The sequence below is a fragment of the Mizuhopecten yessoensis genome, unplaced genomic scaffold (assembly GCF_002113885.1).
Source record: "Mizuhopecten yessoensis strain PY_sf001 unplaced genomic scaffold, ASM211388v2 scaffold5315, whole genome shotgun sequence".
NCBI lineage: Eukaryota > Metazoa > Mollusca > Bivalvia > Pectinida > Pectinidae > Mizuhopecten > Mizuhopecten yessoensis.
The window spans coordinates 275,309-297,827 of NW_018405987.1; the positions used below are offsets into that span (position 1 = coordinate 275,309).

At 38.5% G+C, this 22,519-nt stretch overlaps 1 protein-coding gene across 1 annotated transcript in view; it reads right to left on the reverse strand.

The window, feature by feature from the left end:
• LOC110450550 overlaps positions 1–22,519 on the reverse strand; it is a 50,028-nt gene that overhangs the window by 1,650 nt on the left and 25,859 nt on the right. Inside the window, exon 2 of the mRNA XM_021498137.1 lies at positions 1,914–2,096. Coding sequence (XP_021353812.1) covers positions 1,914–2,096 — 183 coding nt within the window. The remainder of the gene's footprint in view (positions 1–1,913; positions 2,097–22,519) is intronic.

Below are 22,519 nucleotides of genomic sequence, written 5' to 3' on the forward strand. Positions count from 1 at the left end.
ACATGATTGCATAATCTTCTTGTATACCTATACTTGGAAACCCCGTGTGTCTGTACGCATAATTGATCAATGTCATTTAAATGAGTCCACACTTACATGATAATTGTTATTGATATTTCCCTAGAATAACGCATCAGACACGACTTGCTCCTAAACCGCCATAATTAATTCCGTACTATTGAATAGAGTTAAAATGAATAGCCAATGAAGGTCAAAGCTGAAAGTGGATCACGCGCACGCAATCTTCCGTGCAGAATTTGAGTCGTTACTCTAAAAGCCAGTGTCGTGTTGGGATTGAATCATACATAACACATGATACATTATAGATATGCACTTTAATTATGCAATAAATATTTCCGTAGGTTGTTCATTTTAATGCAAAGTATTGATCAGCAATTGTATAAACATCTCATCTGTAATTATTTTGCCCCGGGATATCGAGGGTCTGGAGCTGTATGGTACCACGGAAATGATCCAAGTCCGTCGTGATATTCATCGTTTATTTATTTTTTATATACGCGAGTTTAACGATGCGCGATTATGTGACCCACACAAACATGAATAACATGAAAGACACGCCCACCACATGTAGATATGTTATTTCTGTAGCAGAATGAGTCAACTTTATTAATTTTCTGTAATTAATCTCATGTCCCACCAATCGCATATCTGTAATGAATACGAGGCCACGCCCACCGTATACCTGTATTAACATAGACGTGCATGCATTGTGTCTGAGGCCACACCCACCACATACCTATCATGTAACCGCGTCAAACGTTTACACCTTAAAAACTTACGGCAATGTCCGTATATCTGAAAAACAGGAGGCCACGCCAATTCTTCATATTTAATAAAAAAAAGTCAAGTCTATTGTTGTTTTTCTTCTTCTTATATGAACCTGGGGTCAAAGCAAACTTAACACTGTAATGATAAGGTATCACTCCCACCTCATATCCACATGTATAATCATCATAAGACCATTTCCGTCGTATACCTGCAATCATTACAACTACCCCTACGGCCACAAGAAAGTCACGCCCATTTTTAATAAAAATGAAAATAAGTCCATTGTGGTTTAAACTCGAATATCTGAAATGCATGTGTAACAGGCATGATGTCATGCCCACAGTATATTTGTAAATAACAAGATTCCACGCCACCCATGTACATGTGTAATAAACGCGATGGTCACATAAAAGTCGCGCCCACTTTGTAAAAAATTAATTGTGTCAAGACAAGTGTTTTTCTCGCATGCAAAACGTATTTCTGTAACATATAAGGTTTGAAATGCATCTTTTTAACATTAATGAGGGTATGCAACACAGTTCCGTTCAAACATATACCACGATGCGTTAAAAACACTAGTCTTGACACTATTTTTTACAAAGTGGGCGCGCCTTTTATGTGACCATCGCGTTTATTACACATGTACATGGGTGACGTGGAATCTTGTTAAGATGGAAAGATGCGTTTCAAACCTTATATTTACGTTCTATTACATACACTTTTTTTATTTGAAATTAAGAAAACTATGTTTTATTTCACGTTAAAAAGCAAAACACCGTCATAAAAACAACATTAATTGAACAGCTTTCTTCGCGGGAAAGATGATGCGTTGTCAACGGTGACGAAATACACAGTTGAGCAATAAACAAACAGTTCCACTTTGCATATTTGTTAATAATTTAATTTATATAACCAGCATGTTTAGCAAGCATTGATTATCTTAAAAATTGACAGTAGATCTTAATTTAAAACAAGGATACCCTGCAAAATATTTTAGTTGCAAAAACTCAGAAATTTATTCCGTGTAACTAATATGGACATAAAGGCCACGCCCACAACATAAAAATAAGTTTGGCGGTAACGGTCACCTGGTACAGTTGATCAAGAAAGCCTGCCTATTTTACCTGATATGGACATGAAAGCTGCGCCCCACATGATACTCCAGATCCAGCCCAGGAGGAGGACGAAGGCGGTTATGAACTGTAGAAAGGCCACCCACGTGTTCACAAGAACAATCTTCTTCTTGCTCATCTCTTTCGTCTTAGCTCTCGTACAACATAGGATCGACAGGCCGGATATGAACGTCCCTGTAACGACACAATTATGTATGAGACAGAAAACTGGAAGCATAAGGCTAGTACAAACCGGAAGTGGGAAGGTCCCGTCACTACCAGGACACGATATACCACTGTGTAAGTGACTTATGTTGGATGTCAATTTATTTGATGCATTTTTAGCTCACCTGGTCCGAAGGGCCAAGTGAGCTTATGCCGTGGTGCGGCGTCCGTCGTCGGTCCGTCCGTCGCCTGTCGTCAATATTTTACTTTTAACAACTTCTTCTCAATAACCAAAAGGCCTAGGGTGATGATATTTGGCCAGAAGCATGCTGAGATGAAAGGCTACCAAGTTTGTGTAAATGAATGACTTTGACCCACTTTCAAGGTCATAGGGGTCAAATGACTTTAAAGAACTTCCAACAACTTCTTCTCAATAACCAAAAGGCCCTGGGTACTGATATTGGGTCTGTAGCATGCTGGGATGAAGGGCTACCAAGTTTGTTCAAATGAATGACCTTGACCCACTTTCAAGGTCACATGTGTCAAATATCTTTAAATCTTCAAACGACTTCTGCTAAATAACCAATAGGCCCAGGGTACGGATATTCGGCCTGCAGCATGCTGGGATGAAGGGCTACAAAGTTTGTGCAAATGAATGACCTAGACCAACTTTCAAGGTCACATGTGTCAAATGTCTTTAAATCTTCAAACGACTTCTTCTCAATAACCAAAAGTCCCAGGGTACTGATATTAGGCCTGTAGCATGCTACGATGAAGTTTTACCAAGTTTGTTAAAATGAATGACCTTGACACACTCTCAAGGTTATAGGGGTCAAATATGTTAAAATATTCAAACGACCTCTTCTCAATAACCAAAAGGCCTAGGGTACTGATATTGGGCCTGTAGCATGCTGGGATGAAGGGCTACCAAGTTTGTTCAACTGAATGACCTTGACCAACATTCAAGTTCCGAGGGGTCAAATGTCTTAAAATTGTCAAACAACTTCTCCTCAATAACCGAAAAGCCCATAGTAATGATATTGGGCATGTGGCATGCTTGGATGAAAGGCTACCAAGTTTGTTCAAAGGAATGATCTTGACCCACTTTCAAGGTCACAGCGGTCAAATGTCTTAACATCTTCAAACGACTTCTCCTCAATAACCGAAAGGCCCAGGGTACTGATATTGGGCCTGTAGCATGCTGGAATGAAGAGCTATCAAGTTCGTCAAATGAATGACATTGAGCCACTTTCAACTTATGTCCTTGTTCGACATTCAAGGTCACAGGCGTCATATGTTTAAATCTTTTAATAGGTTCTTATGAATCAAACACTGATATTCTGCCTGTAACTGTATTTTAGTCCACTTTTAAGAGAGTGAGATTAATACCAGGTGAGCGATGCAGGCCCATTGGGCCTTTTGTTCCTACAGGTTGTCATACCCATCTCCCTCTTTCGAATTTACTGATTATATTCTTTTATCTGGGGGAATCAGAGTCCAGATTTGCCTCGTTGTGGTGACAAAACCTGTGCTCATGGGGAAATTTTCTATTAATTCGCGTCGTTATGGTAACAAAACCTGTGGTCCTAAGGTAACATTTGCAAAAAGCGAAGTTATTCAATTCATACAATCAGTGCTATAAATATACTTTTTAAGACGCACGTCTTGTCGGCCATATGACCGCTCCCTGTATCCTTGTAAATCGTCTGCTCATCTGCAATGTGCGGAAAAAATGTTGGCTTCCACGTCAACACTGACCTCTAACTTAATCAGTCGTGTGAAGGATATGCTTGGTATTATCAGCAATTGATTATTGTCGACTGTTGAGACATTACAAAAACAATATCCTGAACCCAGTCAATCTGCCCAGTATTGGCCGATACACTATATATATGTATAAGAAGTATGATAAAAAAGGATTAGATCTAAGAAGTAATAGCGACAGTTCGAGGTAATCCGACCTTTTATCAAGACACAAACATGAACTATTTCGTATCTCAGCATATAGCACAATTACCACAGAAAACAGTCGCCATGGGACAACTATATATCATTTTATGTACAGAAAAAGTGATTGGCTTTTGACATTCGGGCTAGATAAGTGAAAAAACGGTATACCAGGTGGAGGATTCCGGAAAGTTTTCATGCAGTGATAGTAATTGTGTGGGGGGCAGAAAAAAATAATTTAGAAATTCATTATTTGTCCTCTCTCATACTCTATCGAGAAACTAGGAGAATATTCAACCCTATCCCATGTACAATGTTCTGTAATACTACATGGTTCATTGGTTGTAGAGTAATCTTAATATGCTCTCGTCAGTAACGATATCTAGCTAATGTGATTGAATTTTCTTAATTGATTTTAAATTCCAACATCACGCGTTAACGTTAATGCATGTTCAGTCGGGATTATCGATGGTATATGAAAACGCCTACCTAACATAATGACTTTACTATATCATACTTTATTATTTGGGATTTGTGAGATAATCAAACGAAGTTAGTTACAAATGTGTTTGTGATATATCCAGGAAGGCCCGCTAGTCAGACAGCACAGTGATAGGGTGAATGTTGAAATAATTAAATTAAGATACATATGTAGTTCTGGAGGCATATCCAAAGTTTCTCTAACGACAGAACATGCGCATGCTATATAATTGTAATTATACCAGCAAAAAAAACAAATAGTCTTTTTAATAGAGAAACAATGTTCACATTCCTTGTCCATTATTTTGCTCTACGTGTGTAAATGGACCTTGCCATATTTATGAAATTATAATCAAACAAATGTCATTTCAACATAATTAAAGGTGTAACCTTACTGCTGTTTGTACATCAGAGGTTTTGTTAATTACAAAAATTGCCTTGGAAACGGTCTAACAGCCGACGATGAGACTTGGTCGGTAAGTTAAGGCGGAAGTCGATCATCGTGTACAGGATCAACCCTGCACAAGTGCAACAATGATTCAATCAAATATTGAGGCATTAAGTGAAAACCGATCACATTAAGGAAAGTCAAACAAAATAGTTTGTTTTCGCTGTACAGGCGAGCAGCGCATATGACCGTTCCTCCATCCCTGGTGATATGAATGCGTTAACGAGTCTGCACTTAGACACACATATCAAACCGAGGCCTAGGATCGTACATCATCTCAGACAGACAACCGTAAGTACCCAGAGGTATGCTCTGCCGTAAACAACATCATCTGTACGGCAACATGTTTATTTAATGAATCTGGTGATCGAGAAAAGCTTTGAAATACACAATTTTTTTCACTGGCAAAGGTCACGCCCTATAACAATGGTAGCACAGTAAGTAAAGGTTTTACGTCAGACGTGGTTTAGGTAAGACGTTCATGTGTTTGTAATTAAAAATATCAAGATCAGCAGCAAACAACAATAGCAATGCTCTTTAAATGTACACCGTGTCAAGCCACGCTGACTTCTAGATAGTAGATACCTATCTGTGACGAACAGCTATACCAGAGATCACAATGGAACACATTATTGCATTCCATGAAGTGAGCATCTTGTTGTCATGGGTTCATTGTGTGTAAAAGATATCAAAGGAAGTGAGCGTGTTGTTGTCATGGGTTCATCGTGTGTAAGAGGTATCAAAGGAAGTGAGCATGTTGTTCTCATGGGTTCATTGTGTGTAAGAGATATCAAAGGAAGTGAGCATGTTGTTGTCATGGGTTTATTGTGTGTAAGAGATATCAAAGGAAGTGAGCGTGTTGTTGTCATGGGTTCATCGTGTGTAAGAGGTATCAAAGGAAGTGAGCATGTTGTTGTCTTGGGTTCATTGTGTGTAAGAGATATCCAAGGAAGTGAGCATGTTGTTGTCATGGGTTCATCGTGTGTAAGAGGTATCAAAGGAAGTGAGCATGTTGTTGTCTTGGGTTCATTGTGTGTAAGAGATATCCAAGGAAGTGAGCATGTTGTTGTCATGGGTCCATTGTGTGTAAGAGGTACCAAAGGAAGTGGACATGTTGTTGTCATGGATTCATTGTGTGTAAGAGGTATCAAAGGAAGTGGACATATTGTTGTCATGGGTTCATTGTGTGTAAGAGGAATCAAAGGAAGTGGACATGTTGTTGTCATGGGTTTATTGTGTGTAAGAGGTATCAAAGGAAGTGAACATGTTGATGTCATGGGTTCATTGTGTGTAAGAGGTAGCAAAGGAAGTGGACATGTTGTTGTCAAGGGTTTATTGTGTGTAAGAGGTATCAAAGGAAGTGAGCATGGAAAGGAAGTAGTCTGGATACTGGTAATTACAGACCAGTAAGTATCTTGAGCATTGCTCTAAATTATTGATAGTAGATACCTATCTGTGACGAACAGCTATACCAGAGATCACAATGGAACACATTATTGCATTCCATGAAGTGAGCATCTTGTTGTCATGCGTTCATTGTGTGTAAAAGATATCAAAGGAAGTGAGCGTGTTGTTGTCATGGGTTCATCGTGTGTAAGAGGTATCAAAGGAAGTGAGCATGTTGTTGTCTTGGGTTCATTGTGTGTAAGAGATATCCAAGGAAGTGAGCATGTTGTTGTCATGGGTTCATCGTGTGTAAGAGGTATCAAAGGAAGTGAGCGTGTTGTTGTCATGGGTGCATTGTGTGTAAGAGGTATCAAAGGAAGTGAGCATGTTGTTGTCTTGGGTTCATTGTGTGTAAGAGATATCCAAGGAAGTGAGCATGTTGTTGTCATGGGTTTATTGTGTGTAAGAGGTATCAAAGGAAGTGGACAGTCAAGCCACGCTGACTTCTAGATAGTAGATACCTATCTGTGACGAACAGCTATACCAGAGATCACAATGGAACACATTATTGCATTCCATGAAGTGAGCATCTTGTTGTCATGCGTTCATTGTGTGTAAAAGATATCAAAGGAAGTGAGCATGTTGTTGTCATGGGTCCATTGTGTGTAAGAGGTACCAAAGGAAGTGGACATGTTGTTGTCATGGATTCATTGTGTGTAAGAGGTATCAAAGGAAGGGGACATGTTTTTGTCAAGGGTTCATTGTGTGTAAGAGGTATCAAAGGAAGTGGACATATTGCTGTCATGGGTTCATTGCGTGTAAGAGGTATCAAAGGAAGTGGACATATTGCTGTCATGGGTTCATTGTGTGTTAGAGGTATCAAAGGAAGTGAGCATGTTGTTGTCTTGGGTTCATTGTGTGTAAGAGATATCCAAGGAAGTGAGCATGTTGTTGTCATGGGTTCATCGTGTGTAAGAGGTATCAAAGGAAGTGAGCATGGAAAGGTAGTAGGCTGGATACTGGTAATTACAGACCAGTAAGTATCTTGAGCATTGCTCTAAATTATTGGATCGAACAGTGTATTCGCAGATGGAAGCATTTCTGATAAAAAAAACCAAGTTGAAAATGATGGGTGTGACAACTGTAAATTGGTTTAGATCATATCCGAGTAACAGACATCAGACAGTCAAAATTATCGATATCTACTCGGACCCAGCTACCATTACGTGTGGGGTACCACAATGTAGTATATTAGGCCCTCTTTTATTCTTATGCTATGTCAACGATATGGCAGTCAGCATTGATGGAGAATGCAAATTACTATTATATGCCGATGACAGTGTTATCCTTTTCGCACATTAGAGCACAGAAATAATTTCCACGAAACTTGGTGCTGTACTTGAATCATGTGCAGAGTGCTTAGTTGATCATGCTATTTGGAACGAAAAGAAAATTAAATCAAATTGATCATTTTGAAAATGTCGCAAACAATCATACTAACAAATCAACAAAATCTGTGAACTATCTTGGAGCTAATATAGATTGTTGTGTGTCTGGCGAAGAAATAGTAGAAAATATCGTGAAGAAAGTAAATTCTAGACTGAAATTTTTATACAGACAAAGTAAATGTTCTGCACTTATACAGTGTCACCTAGATTATGCATGCTCCGCGTGGTACTCAGGATTGAACAAGATAACGAAGAACAAATTACAGGTTTTACAAAATAAAGTTGTCAGATTTATTAGCAAATTGGAACCCAAAACAAGTATCACTACCACTGAACTGGCAAAGCTCAATATGTTAAATATAGAATATAGAGTCAAACAATTAAGAATCATGTGCACAAGATGTTTCATGGAAAATGTCCATCCTACTTAAACCTAAACTTCATAAAAGTGTCAGGTGTTCATCAGCATAACACACGATCATGTCTTTTTAATTTTGTTGTTCCATCATGCAAAGGGAAAGATACCTCTACTTTTTATTTTAACGGGATCCATGACTGGAATAGTCTGCCTGACAAAATCAAGGGTATAAAATCCATTTATGCATTTAAGGCAACAGTGAAGAAACATCTCGCTTTTAAAGGTGGGGTCAACATTTGGCCCCCACTTTGATTTCCTTTATTCTTTTGCCATATGAAGATACATAAAAATGATCAATAACTGCATAAATGATTATTCATAATTGTTACTGATAGCCGTAATGGACCTCCTTGCATAACACCAGGTTGAGTGACGGGGGTATCCTAACAAAATGACCGATAAATATCACAGGCAAATGTAAATTTGGAAATGAATTATGATAGTGTATAGTGAATAAAATTACTGTTATTTTGATACTAAATATGTCATATTGGTAGACATGAAGTAAGCGTAGTGATACTTTTAATTGGAAAAACATACAAAATTTTCACAAAATTTAAAATAAAACTAACATTGTCAACTTGCCTTTATATAGTCAACTCATTCTAAAGTAGTGGACCAATTTCAACGAAAGAGTCCAGTTATGCTAACTGACACCTGAAGTTGTGCATCCAGGTATTATATTTTCATTCTGACCTTTTTTCCCCTCAAAGTTATTGCCTTGTGTTGAAAATCCTTGTCTGGCTATGTCCTTCAAAACTAAGGGGTCAATTTCAACGAATGTTTCCAGATATAATAACAACAATCTGAAGGTGTGCATCCTGGAATTCTTGTTTCAATCTGACCATTATTTTACGGAGTAATGGCCCTTTGTTGAAAAACACTTGTCCAGACAACTCCTCCAAACCTATGGGGCCAATTTCAACGGAAGTTTACAGATATGGTAACTCCCCCTGACATTGTGCATCCAAGAAGTATGTTTTCATTCCGACCCTTTAAAAAGGAGTTATGGCCTTTTCTTGAAAAAGACTTTGTCTGCCTCTTTAAGTTCTGGGCCAATTTCATGAAAGCTTACAGATATGGTAATTACCCCCTAATGTTTTGCATCAGGATAGTATTTGTTCATTTCGACCCTTTTAAGGAGTTATGTTCCTTTGTTAAAAATCTTTGTCTTGATAACTCTTCCTTAACTACTAGAACGATTTCAGCAAAAGTGGGTCATCAAGGCTAACAAGATGTGGTATGAAAGTATGTTTTGGCATAGGGAGGGAGGACAAGAAGTATGTCAGTGACATATATACATACATAATTACTGGTGGGAGAATATGGATTAATTTGCAATGCTTGCCTTAGCTAGCCTTTAGATTACAGTTCTGGTTTATATAAGAGCGGAGGTTTTGGCATACAGTTCTAGTCATTATTTTTTGTAGCCTTTTGACCATTCATTAAACAAAATATGTAGGGATACTACACTATTTTATATCGTTAACTCTAAATAAATAAAGCAAGGAAAGATACCCTTGTCTGACTCCCCATACAAAAAAATATTTCGGCACATTTAGTTTTTGTGACTTGAACAAAGGTCAAGGTCATCAAAATTAACAACACTTCAACTCATTTACATGAACAACCTTCTTACCAAATATCAACACCCATTGACCTTAAGTCATGAAGGAACACAGGTTAAAGGTAATGTGGAAAGAAAGCTATGTTTTTCTCATTTTGAACCAAAAGTAGTATACGACAAATTTACCGGTTTTCATTTTTTTTGAAATTCCTGATGTTGAAAGATATTATTAGTAGCCAACTTTTTAACAAGTAAGAAAAATAGACTAAATTTAGAACTTTATGAATAAACGTCTCAAAAAAGGAAAATTTCTCATAAGAAATGAAATTTCACCCATTTTTCTGCTTAATTCTTTAATAAAAAGAACAATTCTTTATTGAAATAGTTTAACATTCGGTATCAAAATAACAGTTGAAATACGTCGCACACGATGATGTAATTTTATAGTAATTGTGTCATTTAAATGCTCTAGGAGGAATTGTATTACCGCACCTTTAACACCGACACAGGTGTAAGTCAATGAGGTCCCATTTATCATCAAATGAATTCTGAAACTAACTGATTTACGCTTCCTATACCCGTACCTTTTTGGATTGATCTTGTTTTGAAATTCCAAGTGGGGGCCGACGCTAATGTTAAATCTCCATAGGCGTTGACCCTACCTTTCAAAATTCATGCTGATAACACAATTATATGTGATTGCGGTGGCACAAAACAAGTAGACTTTGTTGGTTGGGGGATCCCCAACCCTAAGAAAACAAACTTTGTGTCACTGCATTCCACGTGCTGATAACATCTGTACCGTATTTTTTTTTAATTTAGAAATACTTGGAAAGTCTCGTTATATATTTCAAGTTGGACTAACTATTTAAAACTGAACATATATATATGTGTGTTTTTTTAGATTATAAAGTCATTACGGAATTACTATAGGTACTGACAATAAATTTAATAATATGTTGTAAATCATTCCCTCCTGCCAAAATCTTTCCCCATGATCAATATAACATGGAACCCATTGGAAATAAGCTTTCGAGCTTTCATGGGCTATCCTTAGGTTTATAGGTCAATGTTTGTGTTGTATTAATTGTTTAAATATATGTACCTATATCTTAAAATCAGTTATGAATTGTAGTTTCATATATAATATAATATTTTAAGATAATACAATGTTTTATTACTGACGATAATTTAATTCATATAGGTCCATTAGTATTTGAGCGTCCGGAGAGCTTGTTGGAAGGGGATGCCCAATCACCGGCTCCTTGGACTGCTCCAAAAACCTGTGATATTCTGTTTAATATTTTTAGTAATAAATATGTATGTTGTACTGTAATATGTATGTCAACTGTCATGTTACATTTGATGTCTATGATCTATTTCCTGAAATAAACATTATTGTTATTATGTTGTTGCTATGGGTTTATCGTGTGAATTATGGTATCTTACAAGAAGTGAACATGTTATTGGTATGGTTTCTTTAATTTGTGTGTACGAGGTCACCTAGAAAGTGAACATCTTGTTGTCATGGGTTCTTTGTGTGCACATGTTCAGTTTCTTACGGGAAGTGAGCATTTTGTTGCTATGGGTTTATCGTGTGAATGGTATCTTACGGGAAGTGAGCATTTTGTTGATATGGTTTCTTTAATTTGGGTGTACGAGACTCCTAAAAAGTGAACATCTTGTTGTCATGGGTTCTTTGTGTGTACATGTTCAGTTTCTTACGGGAAGTGAGCATTTTTTTGCTATGGGTTTATCGTGTGAATGGTATCTTACGGGAAGTGAGCATTTTGTTGATATGGTTTCTTTAATTTGGGTGTACGAGGTCTCCTAAAAAGCGAACATCTTGTTGTCATGGGTTCTTTGTGTGTACATGTTCAGTTTCTTACGGGAAGTGAGCATTTTTTTGCTATGGGTTTATCGTGTGAATGGTATCTTACGGGAAGTGAGCATTTTGTTGATATGGTTTCTTTAATTTGGGTGTACGAGGTATCCTAGAAGGTGAACATCTTGTTGTCATGGGTTCTTTGTGTGTACATGTTCAGTTTCTTACGGGAAGTGAGCATTTTGTTGTTGTATGGTTCATGGTATAAACGGGTTTCACAGGAAGTAAACGTCTTACTGCATTGGGTTCTTGGAGGCTTGTTACATGTAGAACTGCGGTGTCCTGGTGGACACAGGTTCCATTACCAGCGTCAGACCCCAGAACATTAAATTACAATTAATATATAAAGTTTATTCGGGGCAGCCCATGGGTGTGGAATGTGGGCGCAAATAACATGTGCTATGTGTTTACACATACCAGTCCATGGGTAGTTGTGAATGCTTCCGTTACAGTGCTTCGGACTAAAATTAATGTTTAAAAGAAGAAGAAAAAGCATTCCAAATACAATATAAACTGCGTATGGAACAGCAGATATATGAGGTAGTCGTCGATATACATCTGTAGAGCCAAACCGACGATCTGCAGACTCTACACGCGCGCGCGCCTGCTGATTGACAAACGTCTGACAAACGGACCACGTCTACACTCTATGTTCCTATCGATATTAATTTGGTTGCAAAGGAGAAATTTGTTTCTAGTAATAAAACGTGTTAATGTGACGTCACCCCTCAGCATACATGCCCGATTTGCACCCGATCGATGGAGTTATTGAACAACGTATCAAGGTCAAACAGTCACATAAAGGTCAACTGACGTGTTCTCCCCTTTAAATAGCGGCATTGCTGTCGAGACAGTCTATATGCTGGGCTGTGTATAACGCTACATAGGGGGAAGCATTGGCAGCACGGCGATCTTCTGGGCAACACAATTTTTCGAAAATGGCTCGATCTAAATAAGAATGTTCACATCGAACTTCGTTTACAAAATTTAACGATTTCCTCGTCAAATTGACATTTATGATAGCAATAGTAAACTGCGAAAAGTGGCAATGATAAAATGTATAGATCAAAATAGTTCCGATGCAAATTGTAAAAAACATAGAATGTGTAACATGCAATGTACTTTTGTATGACTTGACATGAATAATGGTACGTACGGACGGACGGACATACGCACGGACCTGTGTCTGTTTGCCGTGTTATGACTGGGACAATAACGACCAACTTCCGTAATGTAATGTTTATGCCAACCATCTCTTGTATCAAACGACATAGATGTGGGTATGGACACCCTATGTGTGTTATCGCTAACAGCATCTCCGACACTGTGCAGCTGTACATGCCATGATTGTCGGCATAATTTGCACCAAGACGATAACGTTGATGAGTTTTAGACATCAAGTTATTATTTCTAACTATTATTTCGTCATCACACGTGGCCATTTACCTCTGATAAGGACGATTCAGTTGGAAAGTGAATCCAACACATTAACGAGAATCAATAAGGTAACTTCGTGTTTTATAAACAATGAAAATGAAACCTAGCGAATGCACTATTCACTTGCAAGATTTCAAAGATAATCCCAGACATTATCTAAACCCGATAGTGTAAACTACACAATAACTAGACTCTGTAGAGAACGCCAATTATTAGCGAGACTATATACATGTACATATAGCCCCTCACATAAGCGCCACTACACAAAGAAGCTACACATTAGCGAGACGCAATAGAAAAACGTCAGACTTGAGCGAAACTACATAGAAAACGCCACGCATTAGCGAGGCTACATAGAGAACGCCATACATTAGCGAGACTACACAGAGAGCACCAGACATTAGCGAGACTACATAGAGACCGCCATACATTAGCGAGACTACATAGAGAACGCCATACATTAGCGAGACTACATAGAGAGCATCATACATTAGCGATACATAGAGACCACCATACATTAGCGAGACTACATAGAGAGCATCAGACATTAGCGAGACTACCTAGAGAACGACATACATTAGCGAAACTACATAGAGAACGCCATACATTAGCGAGACTACATAGAGAGCATCAGACATTAGCGAGACTACATAGAGACCACCATACATTAGCGAGACTACATAGAGAACGCCATACATAAGCGAAACTACATAGAGAACGCCATACATTAGCGAGACTACATAGAGAGCATCAGACACTAGCAAGACTACAAAGAGCGCATCAGACATTAGAGAGACTACATAGAGAACGACATACATTAGAGAGACCACATAGAGAACGCCATACATTAGCGAGACTACATAAAGAACGACATACATTAGCGAGACTACATAGAGAACGCCATACATTAGCGAGACTACATAGAGACCATCAGACACTAGCAAGACTACAAAGAGCGCATCAGACATTAGAGAGACTACATAGAGAACGACATACATTAGCGAGACTACATGGAGAACGCCATACATTAGCGAGACTACATAGAGAAAGACATACATTAGCGATACTACATAGAGAGCATCAGACATTAGCGAGACTACGTAGAGAACGCCATACATTAGCGAGACTACATAACGAACGACATACATTAGCGAGACTACATAGAGACCGCCATACATTAGCGAAACTAGATAGAGAACGCCATACATTAGCGAGACTACAGAAAGAACGACATACATTAGCGAGACTACATAGAGACCGCCATACATTAGCGAAACTACATAGAGAAAGCCATACATTAGCGAGACTACATAGAGAACGCCGTACATTAGCGAGACTACATAGAGAACGCCATACATTCGCGAGACTACATAGAGAACGACATACATTAGCGAGCCTACATAGAGAACGCCATACATTAGCGAAACTACATAGAGAAAGCCATACATTAGCGAGACTACATAGAGAGCATCATACATTAGCGATACATAGAGACCACCATACATTAGCGAGACTACATAGAGAGCATAAGACATTAGCGAGACTACATAGAGAACGCCATACATTACCGAGACTACATAGAGAACGACATACATTAGCGAGAGTACATAGAGAACGCCAGACATTAGCGAGACTACATAGAGAGCATCAGACATTAGTGAGACTACATAGCATAGAGAGCATCAGACATTAGCGAGACTACATAGAGACCACCATACATTAGCGAGACTACATAGAGAACGCAATACATTAGCGAGACTACATAGAGAACGCCATTCATTAGCGAGACTACATAGAGAGCATCAGACACTGGCAAGACTACAAAGAGCGCATCAGACATTAGAGAGACTACATAGAGAACGACATACATTAGAGAGACTACATAGAGAACGACATAAATTAGAGAGACCACATAGAGAACGCCATACATTAGCGAGACTAAATAGAGAGCATCAGACATTAGTGAGACTACATAGCATAGAGAGCATCAGACATTAGCGAGACTACGTAGAGAACGCCATACATTAGCGAGACTACATAAGGAACGACATACATTAGCGAGACTACATAGAGACCGCCATACATTAGCGAAACTACATAGAGACCGCCATACATTAGCGAGACTACATAGAGAACATCAGACATTAGCGAGACTACATAGAGAACGACATACATAAGCGAGACTACATAGAGAACGACATACATTATCGAGACTACATAAAGAACGCCATACATTAGCGAGACTACATAGAGAACGCCATACATTAGTAAAACTCAATACACAGAACGACAAACTGTGGCGAGATTCAAAGAATCCTACACATTAACAACGAGTATAGAATTCCACATTTTAGTGACACACAAAAGCACACATTTCACATCACAACATACAGAATGTACGTTACAGTCTCTTTGCGCCCAAACGAGAATTATACAGCCAACGACGAACAATAGTGGTTTTGGTTTTAAAACTAAGTCACCCTCAAATAACATAGCACAACGATTTCAGACATGTTTAATCATCTCTGGATCTTAATACAAAATTTAAATTGTTTCTGGTGTTTCAGAGCACTTTCCCTACCAAGTAGCTTGAAACTTCCTTCGTGCAATACGTTTTTCGGTACTGGAAACACATTTCAAGCATTATGGAAACTAAGCAATGAAAGTCAGAAAATAATTTTACTTCTTTTCAAGAACCGAATCAATTGTCTGACATGCCTCGAAAGGGTCTATATGAACAGTGTAATGAAATGATTAAGTGTATACGATGAGTACTCAGTTAGGAATCCCCACATTAGTAAGACTGCCCCACACAGCAGCAAAGCTTACACATAGGACAAACTCAACCACTCACCCAAACATTAGCAAATCTTAATTCGGGAAGCCCACACTTTGGTGTGAGTCAAATTCAATGAGGGAATACAACCAATTACACTAATTAATTATAATGGTATTTCCACGAGCACCCCACGTATAACAATGATTTAATAATACGTCGGACCCCACACATCACCGAGGCTGGTTAAGGAGGGAAATTGCGCGTCATCAACACCCTTTATAGGGACAAAATCGGGTAGTTCCAGGAAGTCAGGCAATATCCGCACAACCACCAGTAACTCAAACATCATTCAACTCAGCCTTCTCAGAAATACAAATATCAAACATGAACAATAGAGATAAATCGCTATCGTGCAGGTATACGCGAAGGAAAAGTCCCGTTATGGCTAGGCATTAATGTATCAGCAGGCACGACAATCTAAAACAATAATAATATCTCTCGCTGAAATTTGAATCAATCCTTCTTTAATAGCAATTTTGTCCTCCCGGGAAACGACCCCCCCCCCCCCCCCCCAAACCCCCCTGGTGTTTATACATGTTTATGTATTACTTATTTCTAGTAGACACTGAATCATGTCACATCATTATGGAGTCAATTATTGTATACTGCCTTGTGTCCTTTAACTAAATTTCAGTTACTAAGTTAATTTCTTAAATATATATGTATTTACATTTCCATGCAAGTCCCTTTAAGAAATTGCATTCACCAGGCTATGGACCCCATTAATTGAGGAACTTTACACTATAATGCGAATCGATGTTGGAATAAAACAATCATGCTGACTTATTACAATTATACATGTATATCAAATACATAAAATAAATAAATATACAACACTTGATATAGCCCTATCTAGCTAACATAAGCCACTCAAAAGCGCTTTACAGTACATATACATTTAAGGATTTAATCTTGAAATTCAACATGAACTGCTTCGCAGTTCATTAAATTTGTTTCAAGACCAACTCAAATCATCACCCCATGAAATCAACCAAAGCAAGGTTCAATCCTTATATTTCAATCAACGTGTACATGACTTGTCACTACTGCTAGTAACCGTGAGCTGACAACATTTTGCTGATAAATCGTTTTTGGTTGTTTTAACAATACTTGTGTTGCTTCAATAAAAAATGTAAAATCTCATCAAGTGGTATCTTTATTTAAACATGTCAATAGTTTTCTCCCTTCGCCAAATCATACGCACAGGCAATGTTGATCTGGTCAAATTCATCGGCAAATGAAACAGGTTACATTTGGTAGTTGCATTGAGTCAAACTTGAATAGGAATTAAAATATTAATAAATACAATTTTGAGGAATTCGTAGGAGCTGAATTATCAGGCGCCAACTACTAGTCATATGCCACCTGGCTAATATCTCCTTATGTGTGTATGCCTGGGTGTGTGCTGGAGATGTAATGTGTTTTGTTTGTAGTGCGCCGTGCTGTCCAACGGCATCATTTATATAGTGCCACCCACTTGGATGATACAGCAAAGATACCGCAACATCCACCCAGACCTATACTCCACCTGGGTTGCTGGAGTCATTGACATTCCATGGAACGTTGTATTATCATTACAGCACAAATGGATCAGTATTATTTTGAAGCTCTTCTTCATTTAGATGGCATCAGGCTGTTCCAGGAATGTCGTTTACACTGATGATAAGAGAACACTTACATTTGGATCACTTATGACTACCCATCTAGAATACATATATACGCAATGAAAGAAATGAGTTTACCATTAGTGGAACTCGTGCATTATGGATGTAATCGATTTTTGTTAATACCGGCATAACTGACGAAAGAACTCAGTGCAATTACCGTGTATAATAACGACCAATAATGAACACTGGGACATGTTCTATTCTAGAAGGATAACCTTGCATTCGTGATGCACAACGTGTTACTAATCGCTATATTGCATGGTTGTATTTCATCGAGTCGTTAGTTCACACGTTAACACTTTCTGTCTTGTGAGGCGACCTGAGTCGAACATTTATCAGTCTCAATACCATTTTCCAAATAAACATGCCTGTGGCAAAAACAATCGATCATTAATCAAAGCAGTACCTGTACATGTCCCAAAAATTGTTATAACTAGAGATGTTTGGAGTCTTCCTCTTTGGAAATACTTATTATTATTATTATTATGAATAGCTTTAATTTTTAGATGAACATTCCAGCAACTGAGAGCTATCTCGAACCCTTTATTTGGTGCAAGTGAATGTGGAAGCCAAACGGCAATACCAAATAAATAGGAAATATATGACAACATTTAAACACATGTTAAGGGTTAAGGAAATTAAATTCAATTCATTGATTAACTTTAGGTATTACGGCCAATCAGTGCAAAAACGTGTTAATATAATACAATATTACACAATAATTTGTCATTCGATTCAACCCTCGGAATTGACTAAGTTGACGCAATTAATGACATTATAATATTCGATAGTTGTAAAAGCTTATTAAAAATACATATTCCGACTTTCGGTGGAAAGGGTTTCAATAATATCACAAACTGAAACGTCAATGTAAAGTTTGGACTGCAACACTCAGTAAATGTAAACAATATCTAAGTCTGGCAATAGGAATCTGGCCGGTTAACAAAATGACCAACTAAATAATGACTCAGTTGTCAGTTATTGTACAAACTTCTAGTAAATTCTGAACTCAATTGCCCGCTGTTGAACACTACCAGTGAATCATTAACGGCAAAGGCGATGGCTGTTGTACAACTTCTAGTAGAACAATACTAGTGAATCATTAACGCTATTGGCAATTGTTGTGTAACTACTAGTAAACTCGTTTGTTAATCGTTTGATTCTATTGTCGATGTAAATTTTGTTGAATGCATAAAATACAAATACCATAGAGATGACTTATACTACACTTGTATTAGTAAAGACTAAGGTAGAGTCAGACTAGGGAGGCTACAAAGTAGACTGGCCTCGGATTAGATTCAGACTAAACTGGACTTGGACTAGAAAGGACCCTGGCTAGACTCGACTCGGACTTCTAGACACGACTGGACTAGGACTAGACCCGGATTCGATAATCTAGAACTTTGGAGAACTTGGGACTTGGTTTGACTTAGACTAGGGAGGACTTGTTACTTGCCTGGACTAAGCCTAGAGAGGACTAAGTACTTGCCTGGATTAAGACTAGAGAGGACTTGGTACTTTTCTGGACTAAGCCTAGAGAGGACTTGGTACTTGTCTGGCCTAAGCCCTGAGAGGACTTGATACTTGCCTGGACTAATACTAGAGAAAACCTGGTACTTGCCTGGACTAAGACTAGAGAAAACTTGGTATTTGCCTGGACTAAGACTAGAGAGGACTTGGTACTTGCCTGGACTAAGACTAGAGAGGACCTGGTACTTGTCTGGACTAAGACTAGAGAGGACTTGGTACTTGTCTGGACTAAGACTAGAGATGACCTTGTACTTGTCTGGTCTAAGACTAGAGAGGACCTGGTACCTGTCTGGCCTAAGACTAGAGAGGACTTGGGATTTGCCCGGACTAAGACTATAGAGGACCTGGTACTTGCCTGTTCTAAGACTAGAGAGGACTTGGTACTTTCCTGGACTTAAACTAGAGACGACTTGGTACTTGTCTGGACTAAGACTAGAGAGGACTTGGTGCTTGTCTGGACTAAGACTAGAGAGGACCTGGTACTTTTCTGGATTAAGACTAGAGATGACCTATGGATGTAATCGATTTTTGTTAATACCGACCTTGTACTTGTCTGGTATAAGACTAGAGAGGACCTGGTACTTGTCTGGTCTAAGACTAGAGAGGACCTGGTACTTGTCTGGCCTAAGACTAGAGAGGACTTGGTACTTGTCTGGACTTAGACTAGAGAGGACCTGGTACTTGTCTGGACTAAGACTAGAGAAGACTTGGTACTTGCCCGGACTAAGACTAGAGAGGACCTGGTACTTGCCCGGACTAAGACTAGAGAGGACCTGGTACTTGTCTGGACTAACACTAGAGAAGACTTGATACTTGTCTGAACTAAGACTAGAGATGACTTGGGACTTGTCTGAACTAAGACTAGATATGACTTCGGGTTTGCCTGGACTACGACTACCTAGTGAAGTGGTTGATTCTTTGTTAATTAAATTGTTCAATAAATGTTCTAGAACCGACTTGCTTTAGGTATTTCTTTTGGGTTTGGAAGCAAGAGTAGTTTTGATTGGTTGATAAAAGACATTTTATTGAATGGCTAGGTGTATAAATAGAGATTCGCCATCATGTGAAAAGCTCTCTCTTACTCTGGAAGTTGAAGTGGAAGGATCACTACAAAGACCAGTAAACAGTGAAAAGGGTGACGAACTGTTGATAGAGACAGAGTGACAGGTACCAATACACAGATTTTACCAGGACTTTATTAGGGTTTACCAAGACATAGGTTTTATAGTATCTAGGGTGACTTGGAAAAAAAGGCAGTCGCGGTAAAGGGTGACATGGTCAAGGTGTGTCGCGGTAAAGGGTGTACACAGCCACGGGTGTCGCAGTAAGGGGCTATTTACTGTTGATACAGGGTGATATACATATTGTGATACAGTTGTTCAGTTGGCTTTTACTATATAAGTGTTTGTGTTATAGTGTAATAAATGTAAAATATCTACCAGGTGTAGTTTAGGCTGTAGTTATTTGGGGTACTAGTTATTTGAAACATTAGGTAACACAATTGTAGTAATTTGAGTCCGATAGACGGCCATTGTTTTATATATACTGTTGGCGTTATTTGTTCTAACAGTTACTGGGTCCAAGATAGAACTTGGTAAACGAACTGTAAGCGCGCATCCGTTATACCGTTGACTGAAGTGTACTTTGATTATAGAGTGCGTGTGTACTTTACGAATTGATTTTATGTTTCAAATCAATCGTCTTAAGCAGAAAGCCGACGAAATCCCCCATGTCAATAAACTGTTCACTCCTTGCTACGTCGCTCTCCTCCATTGTACAAGGTCAGAGGTCACGTATGCTTAATACTTAAAACAAGGTAGCTGATAATGAATGCTAATCACATTTTATAAACGATTCACCTACATTCAGCACATTGTTTGATACAATATACATTGTATATCGGGGATGCGGCCAGCCAGTAGCACGAATGGTTCCTAATTTATGGCAATAGTCAGCTTGTTTGTCTAGCCGTAATAAATCTTGTTAATTACAAAAGAAAATGTATCTTCAGTAGAGGTCTAAACATTCTTTTCTTACACCTGGCCTGTAATTAGGAGGATGTCAGGAACGCATCCCTTAAGACACGACTTCACGTAGTTTATATTGTCTAGGCGCCCAACTATAGTTTAGGGTTCACTCAAACCAAAAACGTTATCGTAAAACACAGTACTAGTAAAATACAATACCCTACATGGATTTAGCCACTACGGTTATTTCTTTCTGTGCTCTCAGTCTGGCCTTTATTTTACCAGTATTCTCACTTTGAGTCTGTCTTAAGCTGAGTATCTGGTTAATATCAACTGATACCCATTACAACCAGATGGTCTGATAATACACGCTGACACTAGAATGCTAGGTGTACGAACTAATGGTCCTTTTACTCCTGGAGCACGCACGTTTTGTGGGATCACTTACCTTGGCGACTGCACTGTTTTTTGTTCTTTGAACCAATTGGGGATCACAGGGTGTCCTGTTACCGGAAATATAACCGTGCATTAGTACGCAAGTACTGTACAGGTCATGGGGTTGTATTGGTCACTCGTGAGAATAAGGAATTATACTGACTAATTGGGCAGCAAAGTAGGTAATGTTCAATACATAACAATAAAGCGGGAGCATTAACTCTAAGCTGTAGGCCATATAACTACACATTGATTAATGACTAGAGTCAGGTTACCAACGCCTTAATCAGTCCTAAACTTGGCATCGTCAGCAAATAAATCAGTCCTGAACTTGTCATGGTCAGCAAATAAATCAGTCCTAAACTTGGTATCTTCAGCAAATAAATCAGTCTTGAACTTGTCATGGTCAGCAAATAAATCAGTCCTAAACTTGTCATCGTCAGCAAATAAATCAGTCCTAAACTTGTCATCGTCAGCAAATAAATCAGTCCTAAACTTGTCATCGTCAGCAAATAAATCAGTCCTAAACTTGTCATCGTCAGCAAATAAATCAGTCCTAAACTTGTCATCGTCAGCAAATAAATCAGTCCTGAACTTGTCATCGTCAGCAAATAAATCAGTCCTAAACTTGTCATCGTCAGCAAATAAATCAGTCCTAAACTTGTCATCGTCAGCAAATAAATCAGTCCTAAACTTGTCATCGTCAGCAAATAAATCAGTCCTAAACTTGTCATCGTCAGCAAATAAATCAGTCCTAAACTTGTCATCGTCAGCAAATAAATCAGTCCTAAACTTGTCATCGTCAGCAAATAAATCAGTCCTAAACTTGTCATCGTCAGCAAATAAATCAGTCCTGAACTTGGCATCGTCAGCAAATAAATCAGTCCTAAACTTGGCATCGTCAGTGAATAAATCATTCCTAAACTTGTCATCGTCAGCAAATAAATCAGTCCTGAACTTGGCATCGTCAGCAAATAAATCAGTCCTGAACTTGGCATC